General features: G+C 37.2%; 1 protein-coding gene across 21 annotated transcripts in view; it reads right to left on the bottom strand.

Annotated features, from left to right (window-relative positions):
- Nucleotides 1-19066, bottom strand: part of NAALADL2 (N-acetylated alpha-linked acidic dipeptidase like 2) — a 608345-nt gene that overhangs the window by 51802 nt on the left and 537477 nt on the right. For all 21 annotated transcript variants that reach the window (XM_087933480.1, XM_087933485.1, XM_087933494.1 and 18 more), the window contains one exon: nt 3836-3929. In XM_087933480.1, coding sequence (XP_087789606.1) covers nt 3836-3929 — 94 coding nt within the window. The remainder of the gene's footprint in view (nt 1-3835; nt 3930-19066) is intronic.

Genomic DNA, 19066 nt, shown 5'->3' with positions numbered 1-19066 from the left:
TTTTGTTCATTATACACTCTGAAACATACATTCAAGCAATGTGGAAATACGTTACTATCCAAGAGATCACCAAGATTGCAACTTCATTATCATGCATTTTTTTCAAAAAAAGTCAAAACTCAATGCTAGATCATACTTGGCATACAAAATATTCATGAACATCTATTTTCTGTATCTATCTGTTTATTATCTTTACCTTGTGCAATTTGCAACAAGCAATCAAAAATAAAGTGAGTTGTTGCTCCAAGCCATTATCTATCATAGAAACAAAATATGCATGTGGAATTAAGACCAAACTCAGATTAAGAGTGGTGCTTCTCATCTGAAATAGGGTCCCCAATATAACCTATATACAGAGAAGACAAAAAGTTTATGGCAAGGGCAATGCCCTATTATAATCAGGGCTCACTTTCCTTGAATAACAGCAACCTGGGCTGATGTCAAACCAAAAAATTACAGAGCATTTCCTCAAGGTCAGTTAATGAAATGAGCTGTTATATAAAGCAACAGAGGAGTTAAAACCCAATTTTGGGGAGAGCTAAAGTATTGGGCTAAAAAGCAAGCCACTATGATTTCTACTTCTCCTTTAAGACTGGGTAAATTTTGGGACAATTACTAATTTTACAACTGCAGTGATTCACTTAACAACTGTGTTAAGGAAAATCATAAAATGAGGCCAAACTCACTTAACAAATGTCTCACTTAGCAACAGAAGCTTTGGGCTCAATTGAGGTCGTAAGTCAAGGACTACCTGTACTGGTCTGATATGATTTGGCCTTAGCTAATACTAGCTGACCTTGGTTGATATCAAAAGCTAAGCAGGGTCAGCCTAAGTTGGAGGGCAGGAGGACCACATGGAATCCATATCCAAGGTTGGTAGCTAGTCAGAACAACACAACAGAAGAAGGCAATGGGATATGTCATCTGGAATGCTGCCAAAACAACTGCATAAATCCAGCCACTAGCAGTGAAGGCTAATTCAGTGACTAACTTGGTTACCTTTGTTTAACCCCATGACAATAAAGTGTTGAATGGTAAGCCTATAGAATAGAATAGAATAGAATAGAATAGAATAGAATAGAATAGAATAGAATAGAATAGAATAGAATAGAATTCTTTATTGGACAAGCGTGATTGAACACACAAGGAATTTGTCTTGGTGCAAATACTCTCAATGTACATAAAAGAAAAGATACATTCATCAAGAGTCAAGAATCATAAGGTACAACACTTAATGATAGTCATAGGGTTCAATAAGCAATCAAATCATATTAGGCAGGGGTGGGATTCAAATTTTTAACAACCAGTTCTATGGGCATGGCTTAGGTGGTAGGTGTGGCTTGGTGGTCATGTGACTGGGTGGACATAACTTGGTGGTCATATTATTGGCTGGGTGTGGCCAACGCAATATCACTCACATCGAGGCACGAATCTCCTCGCCTGGCCTCTCATGACTGTGGGGATGCTGCAACAGTCGTAAGTGTGAAAAATGGTCATAAGTCACTTTTTTCAGTGCCATTGTAACTTTGAATGGTCACTTCACACAAGCAAAGTACCAGTAAAGGAGGGGGGAAAAAAACTCCAGAGAAGTTCTTGAGAAAGGAAATCTAGTCCTGCCAAGAATGTAATAAGGGTTAATGGAGAGGCAGTTTCTGTAGGCAACACCAGAATGTTTCCTTCCTGCCTTCCTTACAGGATTAGGCCAGGAATTTCTTCTAACAACCAGTTCTCTGAACTGCTTAGAATGTTAACAACCGGTTCTAGCGAATGGATGCGAACTGGTAGAATCCCACCCCTGCTACTAGGAAACAGTCAGCATAAATAATAAGACTAAAAGCGACAAAGTCATACAGTCATACAGTCACAAGAGGGAGTGGATGGATGATAAGGAGTGATGAGAAGATTAATAGTAATAGTCGTGCAGACTTTGTAAATACTGGACAGTGTTGACAGAATTATTTGTTTAGCAGAGTGATGGCATTTGGGAAAAAACTGTCCTTGTGTCTAGTAGTTCTGGTGTGCGGTGCTCTATAGCATCATTTTGAGAGTAGAGTTGAAACAGTTTATGTCCAGGATGTGAGGGGTCTGTAAGTATTTTCACAGCCCTCTTTTTGACTCATGCAGTATACAGGTCCTCGATGGAAGGTAGGTTGGTAGTAATTGTTTTTTTCTGCAGTCCTAATTACTCTCTGGAGTCTGTGTCTGTCCTGTTGGGTTGCAAAACCAAACCAGACAGTTATAGAGGTGCAGATGATAGACTCAATAATTCCTCTGTAGAACTGTATTAGCAGCTCCTTTGGCAGTTTGAGCTTTCTAAGTTGGCACAGAAAGAACATTGTTAAATTAGGCTTACAATATCTGCTTTGCCCAACTCTGAACAATTGCTAGATGGCAGCGGCAAAAATACTCTCACGACTTCCATCTAGTAGCCAACTGGATTTTTGTCACAGAACTGGTAGGTCTCAGTGTGAATTTTGGATTTATTTCCAAAGCTCCAGTCCAGCACTCTGCACACACACCACACACACACACACACACACACACACACACACAAGTTCATCAGTCTGGAACCCACATTACGTATCTGATATTAACACAGTTGAGAAAGTCCAAAAATATTTCACAAGAAGAGTTCTCTACTCCTCTACTCGTTGTAGAATACCTTATGCCACCAGACTTGAAATTCTAGAACTAGAAAATCTTGAATTATGCCATCTTCGGTCTGATTTAAGTATGGTATATAAAATCATACATTGCAATGTCCTACCTGTCAATGAATACTTCAGCTTCAACCATAACAATACAAGAGCAAACAATAGATACAAACTCAAGGTTAACTGCACCAAACTTGATTGTAGGAAATACGACTTCAGCAACAGAGTAGTCAATGTCTGGAATACCCTACCTGACTCTGTGATTTCTTCCCCAAACCCCAAAAACTTTAACCTTAGACTGTCTACTATTGACTTCACCCCTTTCCTAAGAGGTCTGTAGGGGGCGTGCATAAGCGCACCAATGTGCCTACCGTCCCTGTCCTATTGTTTCTTTTATTTTTTTTATTTTTGTTATATGTATCCATGTATTCATAACTAAGTTTTTACTTATACCTATTATCTTGTAAGCAATTGACAAAAATAAATAAATAAAATAAATAAAACAGTTGTGTTATCCTTGGGCCTCTGTTTGGTTTCCTTGAGGAGGAAAAGATCTTCCAATTTTTATCGCCCTCTCATCCTAATACCCAGATCAAGGTCATTCATTTCTAATACAGAGCTTTCAAGAAGGAGACGATAAATCAAGTCGGGCAAATTATTTGGCATTAAATTATCCTGCTTCCTAGTGGCTGTGAGAAGAGAGGCAAGCTGGAATGATCCGCTACCAATATGACCTGCTGCAATAAATAAGCAAGATGGCCAGTTTTCAAACTGGGAAAATTACACAGCCTTCAAGAACCATGGAGTTCAATGCCTCATTTTCTTTTTCTTCCTATTTGCCGGCTTCCCTGTATAGAACCAGAGGGGAAACAAAAAACAAAAAAATCCTGCCTGCAGCCCTTAAAATTGTATTTATCATTCTCTGAAATGTTTACAGTAATTATTGCTTAACTGTGTCTATATAAACCATTTACGTTTCTAATAAGTTTGCTAAAAATGATACTTAATTTACCGCTAAGGCACAAGCACTGACACACAGCTAAAAAAAAAAAAAAAATATTGGGATTAATAAAATAGGCATGCATTGTTTGTTTACAGCAGAGAAAAGCAGGAACTTGTCATCTCAAGCAGAGGGAAATCATTACATTTGCTGAAATTCCTTAGACCACGGCAGAAATTACCTTGCAGGTTCTTCTGAACTTCCAATGCAATATCCAGGGCATTAAAAGGCAGAACTGGCTTGCTAGCAATTTGCAAAATTGCTTCTCCTGTCAACTGGAAAGAAAAAGAAAAGAAAGAAAGAAAAATCAGACACTCAGGTGCGTTCTAACATAATCCACTGGGTACTTTCCACCAAACACTGAGCCCTTAAATAAGCGACGTTCCCATTAAGGCATCTGGACTAGCAGATAAGCACTTCAGCTTTAATGATGGATGCCTCACCTGGAATAGCAATGTAGTTTTGAAGATCAGATTAAATGGCCTGCACAGCTTTACTTTTCAAATGAAGGGAACAGCTGAGAGTACAAAGGGACCATTTATTTCAATGGGAGAGAAGCATAATGTCCCTGCATCCATGCAGACACCCAAACAAGCAGCACAAAGAATTTCTGGACTATTTAAGCATTATATGTTTGTATGAGATTCTGAAACAGTTGATCAATAGTGCAAGATTTTTTTTTTCAACCAGTGTTATAATGCTGTTAAATCCCTGTAGGTTACTTAGCTTATAAGGTAAAGGTTCCCCTCGTTCATATGTGCTAGTTGTTTCTGGCTCTAGGGGGTGGTGCTCATTTCCTTTACAAAGCCGAAGATCCAGCACTGTCTGAAGATGTTTCCGTGGTTGTGTGGCTGGCATGATTAAACAACGAAGGCACATGGAACCAGGGGTGGGATTCAACCGGTGTTACTACCAGTTCAGTGTAATGTTTTGCTGCACGCATGTGTAAAAAAGCAATTAAGCTGTGCCATCCAGACAGCTGAAAAGTGCTGCGCACTCGTGCATAGCATTTGAAAAGCCTCTTTTTTCCTGCTTTTTCAACCTTAGCTGTGCCATGCAAAGCAGCTGAGATTGAAAAAACAGGACATAAAGGACAGGTAAGAGCCCAGGTGAGAGGGTGGGCCAAACAACAGCAAACACATTCAGTGTCTGCTGCTCTTCAGAGCTACCAGTTCTATAGAGCCGGGCAGAACCAGTAGCATTCCACCCCTGCACGGAACACTGTTACCTTCCCTCCAAAGTAGTCCCTATTTTTCTACTTGCATTTTTACATGCTTTCGAACTGCTAGGTTGGCCGAATCCAGTGCTAGGGATTTGAACTGCCAAACTTCCAACCTTTCTGATCGACAAGCTCAGCGTCTTAGCCACTGAGCCACCATGTCCCTATACTTAGCTTATAGATATCTTGTTAATTATTCTGCATTCTTTTAAAGAAAATGAGTGTCCTTTGGGAGAAATATCAGACTCAAAAAGGTGGTTACCTTCTTATCTCTTTTACTCTTTCCTCAGCTAATTCAAGGTTATTGTGTTAGGATAACAATTAAATGCTCAGCATTTCCTACACATCAAAATTCCTGTATTTGAGAATTTCAAATGTGATACAACTATAGTTTGCATCATATTTGAAAGGATACCTATTCCTCCTCTCTTGTAGTTGTATGGTTTGTAATTCTTTTGGAATCTTGCTATATGTGTGCTTGTTTCAACTGTCTTTGATTAACATTCTGTACAAGATCTAGTGTATGTCACACTGAGGCACTTGGTCTTGACTTGTTCCAGTTACTGGAGGTCAGTGATTCATTGTGAGCTTGCTTTGGAAACTCAACAAGTGTTTGAATTCTCTCCAGTTGTTGATATTTATTGAGTGATATTTTCTACCAACACAGCTTGGCATAGATAGCAGGTTAAGAGAGTCTAGAACTCTACTTTAAAGTTACCAGTGGAGATTGTTACTTATTAGCTGGACCATATGTAGAAAGATTGGGTTTGGAACATTTGATATTGAGAGAATGGGAGGTAAAAGATGAGGTCATTTTGATTTTTGAAATGGGACGCATTGACTGTTCATTAGCAAGGATTCAAAATATGCAGCTTATGTGGAAAGATTGAGAAGAGAAGAGAACATGTCCTCTTGCAAATTCTATTGAAAATAGGTAAGCAGTGACATAATATCAAGTATTTTTAACAATGGCACTCTATTTTTGGAACATGTTTTCCTGATCCATATGCTAGTGGCTTTATGAAATTTAGGGATACGTATCCCAAAGATACTTTTTCAAAAGGCAACTGGACTTTCTTTGTTTTTTCCTGGAAGACATTTTACTTTTCATCCAAGAACCTTCTTCAGTTCAGTTCTGAAGAAGCTTTTGGTTGACAAGCAAAACATCTTCGAAGAAAAATGAAGAAAGTCCAATTGCCTTTTGAAGAAACACTTTGGGGACAACCATGACCTGGATGACTGAGAATCTCCATTGGCATTTAGGCATAAGCTAAAACATTTTTTTGTTGGAGAAAATTGCTTACTTTTATTATTTTACTAAGAGTTGATTTTGGAAAAGTAGTATGCTCTATCAATTGACTTAATATTTCATTAATGCTTCCAGAGTTGTTTTTCCCTTTTACTATTACTTATAGATACAGAGAGGAGAAAAGATAGAAATGAAAATAAAATGTATAATATACTGGTTTATCTGTACCTATATATAGAATTGTAACTATTTGCAGCCAGAATGATATATCCTTTTCCTTTAGTGTATTTTTTTACTTTTTTAAAAAAGTCAGAGCTATTTTTTTCTTTTCTTTTTTCCCCACAATGTATTTTTTAATCTTTGTTAGCTTTCCCCCGCATTTCTCTGTCATTATTTTAAAAGCCATAAAAGAATAAATAAAAAAAGAGAAGAAAGTCAGGGAGTGAAGCGTAGAATGTATTCTTTTTTATCTTAAGGTAACATTAAATATATTTCATGCATACACACTTTCTCACATATTCACCTCATTGCCAGGGGAAAATAAACTAAAACTCATGAGATGTTTCACATTCCTTTGTTTTACATAAACTGATAAAGAACTATCTTTAGAAGATTCACTTTTGCAAATAACTCGGCATTATCTGATCTTAACAAAGGACTATTTTTTTTTAATAACCTGAACAGATGCATCTGAAACAATATGGGATAGCAAAGTTGTCTGGAAAGGACAGATTTAAAAATATCTGAAGAAGTCTTTAAAAAAACAGAATAAATGTAGGGCAAGACACACCCGCAGAGTACAGAGGCAAAAAACATTAGAGACTCATCTAAGGGAAGGAATTTCTGAGGATAAGGGTTTTGGAGAGAGACTGCAGAGTAGAATACTATAATCTGACTGAATTTTCATACATCATTTAATATAATTTACAAGGTTGTTGAAAAGTTTCTTAAAGGTTGTCCTGAGATTCCAGCCATTGCTTTTACATAATAAATTAACAAGGCCATGATCTTAAACCATGATACATATCAGTTTATGGTTAGGCTAATCCGGACAAAAGTCATCATGGTCTAGTAGATTATGTTTTGGAGCAGAATCAAAGAGACCCAAGTTTAATCCATACTCAACAGAATAAGTCAATTTCATTCAATCTATCTTTTCCCACAGATGGTTATGGGTAAAACTGAAAGAAAGAGTGTTATATAAGCTTTCTTGACTTCCTGAATGAAAGACAAGGCATGTGCTTAATAATGAAATAAAAGCTAGACAAAGACGGGCTTTATACTTCAAATTAGTGACCTTTTTTCACTCACATATTAAATATACTTAGAGCATTTATTTTGGGTAAGGTGAATAATAACTGCAACAACTTACATAACATCTACATAATGTAGCAAAGACCACTGTTTTCTCATTTATAGGTTCCAAAGCTAGCCTTTTGAAATATGTTTAGACATATCTTCTGAATGATAAAATGCCCATTCACAATGGTTATATATAAGAATGGCTGAATATAAGAAATAATAAATGAATCAGTAAAATCATTTTCCCTTTAGAACAGGTGACTATCTCATTTATTTCCTTCATGTGTTCATAGGGTAAGCATGTTGCAGATAGAGAATCTATTGCCAGTTGATTATTCTTTTTTATTTATTTAAATTTCGTTATTCTCTGCTATGTCATCATTCTAACTCCAGGCTGTATTTTTCTTGTTTTTCAGTAATCATATGGAATTACACCCAGCCAAGTGAGTAGAAGACAAGAATAAAAGATTAATGGGACACCTGCACACTAATTAGATGTGGTTATATTGTAAAGGACAAACAAGGAAAATATATAGCTAAATCAATAACAGAAAAAAAAATGTGGAGGGACTTTTAGTTAGCACTGAAGAAAATGCATTTCTGACAATCTATTTATAACATTGTACAGTCCTTTGATTTCAATTGTTTTTTTAAAAAAACAGTATGATTAAATAGCATTATTTTTTTAAAAAAATATATGATTATTACTTTTGATTTGCAAAGCTAGCTTAGCTGATCAGGATATATTTATATGTTTTAACAGACAATTTAATAAAACATTGCCTCTCACAGAACACATTTTGGGTCAGTAGAGGGCTCTCTGATAAAAGACAAGAATAATTCAAAAGCTATTCTGCTGTAGTAGATAATGTGAAACATAGTAATCCAGTAAAGAAAGACCTTTCTAAGAAAATTGGGATTGATCATTTTAATTTATACTGGTATATAATAGCAGTTCTTTTCCTAATAGGAAAACCTTTCCTTTATTTAATTCATGATTGAGGAATTATTGACCAGGAAATTAAAATATTAATTGACAAACTTCTCTATGCATGAATTGTAAGAAGCACCCCACAATAAGAACTGTTCAAAAAATTAAGTTTTTAGGTTGCTCCTAAAATCATAAACCTACTTCAGAGGCTTTTGAATGTTATCATGTGACAGCCTTCAGGAATACATGGGATGATAACTTAGCTAAGATAGTTTGAAGATAAGGTCATACATAACAGAAAGAGGGAAGATCTACCTATTTAGCTTTGTTCAGAAATTAGATATCCTCCAGAAGGAATTTTAATTTAAATAGGAGGTACAAAGTCAAGAGCATTTCTAACCCTTTCATGTTGATCAAGAAGGTAGTGTAGGGTATTCTTTAGCAGGACACAACAAGGCCCCTGGGAAGGCTTTGGTAGAAATCTAGCCAAGTGTTTTTGCAAGCCATCTTCACATCTTCAACAATGAAACATTTGGGAATAGAGCAGGTGGAGTTCAAGACACTTGAAAAAGGTCAACACTCACAAGATAATGGTATGCGCAACAAGAAGAATTTGAAAATGTTGTGATAATGTCAACTGTAGCAGTGTCAGCTGCTTTGAGATGGTTTAATATTAAAATTATGGATTAAACAACATTTTGCTAGCTTGCTGGTAAGTAGAACTGTTAAATTTGAATGCTTTATTTCCAAGAATGTCCAAATGAATTTATTGATTGCTAGATGGCAGAATATATATAAAAATATATAATAACAATAAACATTGGTTCACAGCTAAACTTAAGCAGCTACGCCATTCCAAAGAGGAAGCCTATAGAAAAGGGGACAGAATGCTATACAACCAGGCCAGAAACATATTAACAAGAGAGATCAGAGCAGCAAAAAGAAGCTACTCTGAAAAGCTAAAGAATCAATTCTCAATAAATGAACCAGCAAACTTGTGGAAAACTCTTAGAAACATCACTGGCTTCAGCAAACCTCCTTCCTAGGCAGAAGGAAATCAACAACTAGCAGATGACTTGAATGTGTTTTACTGCAAGTTTGAAAAGAAACTACAGCCACCTATCTCCACAACCCACATCTCAAACACACCAACAACAGCCAAGCCTCCTACAACTGGCCCCAATCCATTGGCCTCACAACCTCTTGTGATCACAGAAAAAGAAGTGCAAGATCTATTACACAGATGAAAGCCAGGAAAAGCACCAGGGCCAGACAAGATAACTCCTTCTTGCTTAAAAGTCTGTGCTGACTAATTGGCCCCCATCTTCACCCAAATCTTCAATAGATCACTAGAGATGTGCTATGTTCCTTCCTGCTTCAAACATTCTACCATCATCCCAGTGCCAAAGAAGCCCTCCATCAAGGAACAGACCAGTTGCTCTAACATCTGTAGTTATGATAATCTTTGAAAGGTTTGTGCTGTCCCACCTGAAAGCCATCATGGATCACATGCAGTTTGCATACCAAACAAATAGATCGACAGATGATGCTATTAACATGGCTCTGCATTACATCCTACAAGACCTTGAATCTCCAAATACCTATACAAGGTTCCTCTTTGTAGACTTCAGTTCAGCATTCAATACCATCATTCCACACGCTCTTCTAAGTAAACCAACTAGCAGTATCTGAACACACTTGTAAGTGGATCATAAGTTTCCTAACATACAGGAAGCAGCAGGTGAAGCTAGGTGGAATCACATCCGATACCTGTACAATCAGCACAGCCCCCCCTCCCCAGTTGTGTGCAATCTCCACTTTTCTTCTCCCTATCTGTTAAAATACTGAATATCTGTTAAAATACTGAAGTTTGCTTATGACACAACAGTGATTGGTTTCATTCGACAGGAGGTTATACAACTTGCCTTGTGGTATAACCGGAACAATCTGGAACTGAATACACTCAAAACCGTAGAAATGGTGGTAGACTTTAGAAGAAACCCTTCCATACTACACCTCTTGCAATACTAGACAACACAGTATCAACAGTAGAGACCTTCAAATTTCTAGGTTCTACTATATCACATGACCTAAAATGAACACCTAACATCAAAAACACATCAAAAAAGCACAACAAAGAATGTTCTTTCTGTGCCAACTCAGAAAGCTCAAACTGCCCAAGGAGCTGCTGATACAGTTCTACAGAGGAATTATTGAGTCTATCATCTGCACCTCTATAACTGGTTTGGTTCTGCAACCCAACAGGGCAGACACAGACTTCAGAGGAGAATTAGGACTGCAGAAAAAACAATTACTACCCACCTGCCTTCAATTGAGGACCTGTATACTGCACGAGTCAAAAAGAGGGCTGTGAAAATATTTACAGGCCCTTCACATCCAGGACATAAACTGTTTCAATTCCTTTCCTCAAAATGATGCTATAAAGCACTGCACACCAGAACAACTAGACACAAGAACAGTTTTTTCCCGAAAGCCATGACTCTGCTAAACAAATAATTCCCTCAACACTGTTCAACTATGTACAAAGTGTACACTACTATTACTGTTAATCTTCTCATCACTCCTTATCATCCATCCCCTCTCACTTGTAATTGTAGGACTGTAACTTTGTTGCTTGTATTCTTATGATTTATATTGACTGTTTCCTAGTATGATTTGATTGTTGATTGTACCCTATCACTATCATTAAGTGTTGTACGTTATGATTCTTGATTCTTAACGAATGTACCTTTTCTTTATGTATACTGAGAGTATTTACACCAAGACAAATTCCTTGTTTATTCAATCACACTTGGCCAATAAAGTATTCTATATTCTACATTCTACATGATCACAGAGAGACAGATTTAAACCATCTGCCAAATATGTGGAAATTAGAGGTGAGAACTAAGCTAATGGCAAGAACAGAAACAAATATATATTAGCTGGACATTCTGGAAACATTCTTAGAAGTAATCTGAAATCCAGGATCTGAAGAAACCTATTCCTTTGGCCTCTTTAAGAGATGCACTTAATTATGTTATGCCTTATAAGGTGTTTTTTTTTTTTTTTTGGAGTAGAATCTCTTCCCATACTTTGTCCATCCATCCAATTTTAGAGTCATGTTGCCTTGATTACCATGAACAGATTCTGGAGTGACAGCTATAGTATAATATTTTTAAACCCTAGAAATTATGCATATTATCCTTCCTATCAATCAGGGTGCCATCACAGCAATGGATGTGGAATTTTGAATTCTTGCTTTCTTCATGATCCAAAAATGAGTTATGGAGAAATAAACAATAAAATGGGTTGGTGGGGGGAATGAAATGTCAGATCCCTTAAAGTATCTATAAGTAAACCATACATTTAAAAAATGATAGATGAGGGACATGACAAATTGGCCAAATGTGAAACTAAGATATAGTGTGAGGTGGGAAAGAGCTGTCAGAACAGGTCAAAACAGTTCCTTCCTAGATGATTTTCCTCTGCCTCATTAAGATGGCTATTTGGAGTATAGGTTTCAGAAAACCAGCAGACCTTTTTTAAGCTCTATAACCTGAGTCATAGTTGTAAGACAAAATGGCAGGTTTTCAGGAGCATTTGGAGGGACATGGGGGAAGGGGCACTTTCTCTTTTACTTCATCCATGCCCCTTTTGTCTCTGACTTACCACTCAGCCTGGGAGAAGAATCTGGCTGAACTTTGATCAATTTTTTCACTCTATCCACTAAACATCTTAAAGTGCAAGTCCTGGGGGAAAAAAACCCAGCATTGCAAGCTACAGTGGCTACAGCTAAAAGCACCCAAAAGTATCCCATCGAGAATATAAAATAGTAATAACAATGGAAATCATTAAGAGCTCCCATCCCACACCCCAGCATCGAAAAAGCTGGCAAAAATAGGAGAAAATTGGCAATGCTCTTATTTCAAACACAGCTAGGAAAATCTGGCTGTCTTTCTTGGTTGAAGTCAGTTTTCCCTTTAATAACATTGCAATCCTGTTTTTTTAAAAACAAACAAACAACATAGATCTACAATTCTTTAAAAAAAACACATTAGGCTTTTTAAAAAGTTTAATGTGTTTTAAGAAGTACACAAGGTTTCTATATGTAAGCATTCCAAATTGCCACATTGCATGCCATTTTGCAAATCCCTTGTCAGGTATTATAAAAATGAATGCTTCTGTGAAAGCCAGAAAGCCAATTTTTCCTGCATCTCAGACCAAAATCATAATTACAGGAGGTTTCCAACATTTAGAGGGGAGGGGGGATGTGCCCAAAGAATTCAAAAATGACCAACAGGAGTAGATAGAACTGAGCTCTAACTATGTCATTTTCAACATCGTTAGTGAGACTTCACAGAATTCTTGGAGAGCAAAACAGACATCAGAAAAAATAAAGGGAAAAGGCTTTATGATAAGAAAAATTGAAGTCAAGTGTAATCTGCTTCTATTATACTGTATCTGGGATCGAGATGAAGGTTGTTTTCATGAGGCTTTCAGATTTTTTATTACTACGGTTAAACACACAGTTGATAAAATTGCTAAAAACTAAATGCCACAATAAAACAATACTAATACTAAGTTTAGATTCGATAACATTGTGAATAACTATATTTAAAGATATTTAATGAAATTACTTCAACATTATCAGGCAACAGATATTAGAAAAAGAATTTGAATGCCTGGAAATGTAATTATTAATGGAGATATATATTGTGATCTATCAAAGATATCAGATATCTTTATTAAACCACTGTGTAAGAAGGGATGAGCCTTGGACAAAGGTGATCTTTATATGAGATTTCCCTTCATCTATATTCTAATACAGCTATTGATAATGCATTAAAGCATGCTGGCATAGTTCTCTTGACTTGTGAAATTTCACTTAAATATGTAGCTGCAATGGAATTAATAGGCGGACTACCAAGATAAATCCATCTTGGCAGGCAAGTATGTCATTCTTGCCCTTCAATATATCTAAGGCTCTCTGCCTTAGCTCTGCCTTGGCCTAATCATAGCCCAAAGTTAATAATGTTTCTTGTGAATATTTGTATTGGTTCAGGCATTGCATAATAGAACCTCTCTATTTAGGAATCAAATTATCTAGTAAAACCCAGAAACCAAATCAGCAAAAAGAATATTATTTCGACCAATGATTTAAAATGTTAATCCTCATTTCATTTTCCACCGCAATTATGTCTACTCCTTGATGCAGAACCATATCTGAGACACCCACGGTTAGAATATGTTCCTCAAGAAGATGCATTCGAGCTGCTTTAAAAATAATTGAAATGCTACTGAACCTTTTTTGAGCGGTAAAAAAGCAGAGTTTACTTAAAAGCATTTCTGTAATGCATAATTTGAGTATTGGTAGTCTTTGATGCATGATTGGGACAAGAATTTTTGTTACTAAGCCAAGGCAGTTATTAAATGTACCCAATTTTACAACACTTCTTTTTCCACAGTTGTTAAGGGAATTGCTGCAGTTTTTAAGTGAATCCTGGTGTTGTGAAGCAAATCCAACTTCCTTATTGACATTGCTTGTTGAAAGCTTGTTGAAGGCAAGATTGCGAATTGTGGCCACATTACTCTTGAATGCTGCAAACATTAAAAATACATGGCAGTTGCCAAGCAACAAAATTTTGATCCCATGACTGTGAGGATGCTGTGATGGTCATATATGCAAGGACCAGTAATAAATCAATTTTTTTCAATGCATTGTCATTTCAAATGGTTACTAAAATGGCTGTAAGTCATCAATTACCTGTATATCACCATATTGCCAGAGGCATGGAAGATTATAGCCAGATATATAATACCTGAATATGATCTAATAATTCATGCTCATTGTGCCATGTGGAAATGTCCTCTGAAAACGATTTTCATGGTATAATTAGCGGATGAACTTTATGAGAGTTAACAAAAATGATGGCAAAGTAGCTGGAACTAACATTCTAGAGCCCATCATTTCTTTTAGAGTTTATTTGTCTATGGAGATTCTCAGTCATCCAAGTCATGGTTATCCCAAAGGTGCTTTTTTTAAGAGGCAACTGGGTTTTCTTATTTTTCTTTGAAGACATTTCACTTCTCATCCAAGAAGCTTCTTCAGCTCTGACTGGATGGTAGGGAATTTATACTCATTGCAGATAGCTGGTCATTTGTGTTCTTTTTAGAGAGTTGTTGAGGCCACTTGGAGATTCATCTGTGTATCCAGGGTCACCTGAGTAGTCCAAATGGATGTTCCTAGATGCAGGATGTTTTCTGTCCTGTTTTTCTTCACTGTTGAAGACAGGCACAGGCTGTTGGAGAGGAGTCCATGTTGTCTTCATCTCAAACTGAAGCACAAATGATTCCTATAGTTTCTGGAAATCCATTCATACTCCTACACCATTTGAAGGATGTTCACCCGAAAGTACACTGCTAAAAGTTTATGGAGATTCTCAGCCATCCAGGACCCAAAGGTGCTTTTTTATAAGGGAACTGGACTTTTTTGTTTTTCTTTGAACACGTTTGCTTTTCATCCAAGAAGCTTCTTCAGCTGTGACTGGATGGTGGGAAATGGAAAAGGTTATACTCCTTGCATACAGCTGGTCATTTACATTCTTTTAGACAGTTGTTGAGGCCATTCAGAGGTTTACCTGTGCCCCAGGGTCACCTGAGTAGTGCAAATGGATGTGGAGACTATTTGGCTGCAGGATGTTTTCTGCCCTGTGTTTCTTCACTGTTGAACACAAGCACACACTGTTGGGGATGAGACTGTGTTGTTTGCATCTTAAACTAAAGAGCAAATGGTTCCTCCAGTCTGCATTTTTTCTGGAAATCCATTCATACTCTCACAGCATTCAAAAGATGTTCATCCCAAAGTACATAGCTAAAGTCAATGGAGACTCTCAATCATCCAGGTCATGGTTGTCCCAAAGGGGCTTTTTCAAGAGGCAACTATACAGATAACATATAATCAGAGTTGGAAGGGACCTTATAGTTCATCTAGTCCAACCCCCCGCCCAAGCAGGAGACCCTACACCATTTCTGCCAAATGGCAGTCTGATCTCTTCTTGAAGGTCTCAAGTGATGGTGCTCCCACAACTTCCTGGACTTTCTGGTTTTTCTTTGAAAATGTTTTGCTTCTCATCCAAGTAGCTTCTTTAGCTTTGACTAGACTTTAGAGTTTATTCTAAAGGTGATTTATAACTCAAAAGGTTTCTACAGATGGAATGCATGGTTACACAATGGCAGCTGCAACTGTGCCATCAAAGCCTTTGCCCACTGTTTACATATGCCACGTATAAAAACAAGGTGGGTCTTTCATTGCACAACGATGGCTGCCACCATAATCTTTTATTCCTCTGCAGATGTCCCTGTGTAGCTAATGCTTTAAACTTACTTAAATGCCACAGGAGTTCACAGTTAATGATAATCATTAAGAGCCTTGATAGTAGAAAAAAAATATAGCACTACATCAGAGTGAAAAAACTCTATCATTTGGAGACATTTTCTCCCCTTCAAACTTCTCCACTGAACCAGATTGATACCCTCCTATCACAGAGAAGATTCAAGCTAATTCTTGGTTCAGTATATAATGACTGACAAAATGTCTTAATTCGTGCGACTAATGTTTCCTCCCAATAGTTATTCTGTGTCAACAATGGTCAGTGATATATGTAAATAGTTGAAGTCAAAGGCCATTTGCACCTGAAACATTGGAAGTGTTCTGAATTCAGGTAGTCTGTTAAGTTGACATTGCAGTTTTTGGGGAAAACTCAATTGCTCTTCTTCTATATAGAGCAGACATGATGGCTCAGTGGTTAATGATGCTGAGCTTGTCAGCCCATGTTCGATACCCAAGCTCTGCACAATGGGGTGAGCTCCTGTTACTTGCCCCAGCTCCTGCCTATTCTGACCAAGGCTTCTGAGACCATAATTACTCACACTTATTTTAAAAACAAGTCTTGTTTTATTGCAATGCTGGAAATTATTTTCATTCCCAACCGGTAATAAATCTCACAGTCCCTCGAGATAAGCACCCACCTTTCTTTCCTGTGAAGTGCTGCCAATAACAGAAGTGTCAAATAAACTAGAACAAAAACCAATCAAAGTACAAAGAGCTTCAAGAATGAGTCTGAACCAAACAAATGACTTTGCTTCCTGCAAAGGTTTCATCATCTTTGCCTGTCCTTTATACCTTATGGGAGAGGCAATCACCTCCCAGCCTTACTCCCAAGTCGCCCCTTTTCTTTCAGCTGCTCTTCCCTTCTAGCAGTTCTATGCACATGCACACTGGGAACAGACTCCCCTGGGTCCTCTGCCTTGCTTCTGCCAGACTCCAAAGGCTCAGAAGGCAGCACCCCACTCCCAGATGGTCCTGGTCCCATCTTTACTTTGGACATAGGACCCTCATTCAAGTGCTCTCCAGACTCCTGGACTGATCCCTTTTCTTCCCAATGTCCAATTCCGCTGCCGTCTGCATAGGCTGCCGGCGAACCACAACACTGTCCACCTAGTTTTTAGAAAGCATGCAAATGCAAGTAGGTAAATAGATACCAGTTCGATGGGAAGATAATAGTGTTCCATGCACCTTTGGCATATAACCATGCTAGCCACGTGACGATGGAAATTGTTTTTGGACAATATTGGCTCCCTTGGCCAAGAAATGGAGATGACCACTGTGCCCTAAAGTTGGGCATGACTGACAGACAAAGCTTTACCTTTTACCTCTTCTATAAAGACAATCCTCAATTTACAACCAGAGTTGAGCCCAAAATTTTTGTTGCTAGGTGAGAAAATTGAGTTTGCCCCATTTTACCACATTTCTTGTCATGGTTAAGTGAATCAAGTTAGTAACATGGTTGTAAAGTGAATCTGGCTTCATCACTGACCTTGCTTGTCAGAAAGTCACAAAAGGTGATCACACAACCCAGGACAGTGCAACCATCATAAATACGAGCTAGAGATCAAGTATCTGACTTTTGATTATGTGACCATGCTCATGTGACCATGTTGCTCCTGTGCAGGGCAACAAAAGAAGACCCAGACACTCAGTTGGAACTTGGGAGGCAGAGAATAGATAGGGCAGGGCCAGTCAGAGGTGGTATTTGCAGTACTCCAAACTACTCAAAATTTCTGCTACCAATTCTCCAGAACTGGTCAGAACCTGCTGAATATCACCTCTGATGCAAACATTTTATTGGAAGATGAGCCATATTCAAATAATAATCAGAACCAAGAAGCATTAATTCTCTACAGAGAAGCAACTGAAAATGTCTTGACCTCCTTGTACAGTTTAGGAAAGTAACATTATTTCTAAGACAATGGAGAAATGTATTTGTCCATACTTATTTAAAGGAATAAAGGGATTGCATTTCACCTCAACCAAAGAAGCAAATGTCAAAAAGAAGCTGGCTATAATTTTCAGTAATGTTTTATTCTGAACCACTTTTGAGGTAGGAACAGTTTTTTTCCCCCACCAAGGCTGTGCTATATGGAGTCTTTTTGGCAGCACCAAATGAAGCCAAAGATTTAACATGAGAAGTTTAGTCTCAACTTATAATATTTGAAATTTTTAAAGGCCAGATGGAAAGAATTTAGTTTGGTCTGCATTTTAAGTGCAGTTCAATAAGCATTCCCAGATTAAGATTTTAGATCAATTTTTGTTTCCAAATGATATAGTTATCTGCATTTCCTGATCAAAGGGTTACTCAAATATTGATAATGTTGAGTGCTAAATGCATTCAATAGGGGAAATTGAGACCACAAATATGAATAGAGTTTATATATTTGTGCAGGTTTTTTAATCTACAGAATGAGGAAGAAACTAGAACAGACTCATGCTTAAAAATAGGTAAAATTGACATGCTTTGTACATCTACAATTGAAATCTTGTTTATATCAGTACTGTATTGTTTATACATTGAAAATTGCATCTGCTATTTACTCCTTTTGAAATACTGTAGCTGTACATCTAGGTCATGCAATATGTAAAACATATCTAAGATGATTGCTCAGAAGACTGAATAATATAAAATTGCCTTGCCTTTTGATAAGAACTTCTAGGAGAGAAAATCAGATTGTATTTCCATGCATTATTCTTCCAAACCCAGTAATGTAAAATATAGACCTGTATATATCAAAATCATTCACAATCAAAATATACATTGAACTTAATATGTAGATACAGTCATCACAGGGAAACTATCCAAGCTGATATTGATAAGTTTCCCCAAAAGTCATTAGTATTTGGATGGGAAACCATGAGAAAATCTTAAGGGTATGGATCAGATTTTAAAAATGGAAAAATATTCTAGAACAGGAGTGTCAAACTGGCAGCCCATGGGCCGGATGCATCACACACTGGCCATGCCCACCCCAGCTCCGTGAAGGGAAAAACATCACAAAACATCATGTGATGGCAACATGACACCACGAATTTGACACCCATGTTGTAGAACATATTCAGGAACTTGTAAGTTCATACATTTTCAAGCTACCAAGGTTGAGAAATACAGTTCTAGAATAATGCAATGGTGATTGACTGGAGTACTCTTGATAAGAAAGTAACATGGATGTTGTTATGCAGAAAACATACAACTTGAAATATTATTTTAGGACATTTATGTAAAAGGCCATGTAAATTAAAAGAAATTTCATATCTCTACTTGCATCCCACATTAGGAAAAATTTGAATAAAGATCAGACTTTTTTCTTCAACTTC

This window comes from Pseudonaja textilis, chromosome 4, assembly GCF_049901715.1.
Source record: "Pseudonaja textilis isolate UNSWEBS1 chromosome 4, rPseTex1.2, whole genome shotgun sequence".
NCBI lineage: Eukaryota > Metazoa > Chordata > Lepidosauria > Squamata > Elapidae > Pseudonaja > Pseudonaja textilis.
The sequence above is the reverse complement of the archived record's forward strand: the minus strand, read 5'-3'. Positions and strand labels throughout refer to the sequence as shown.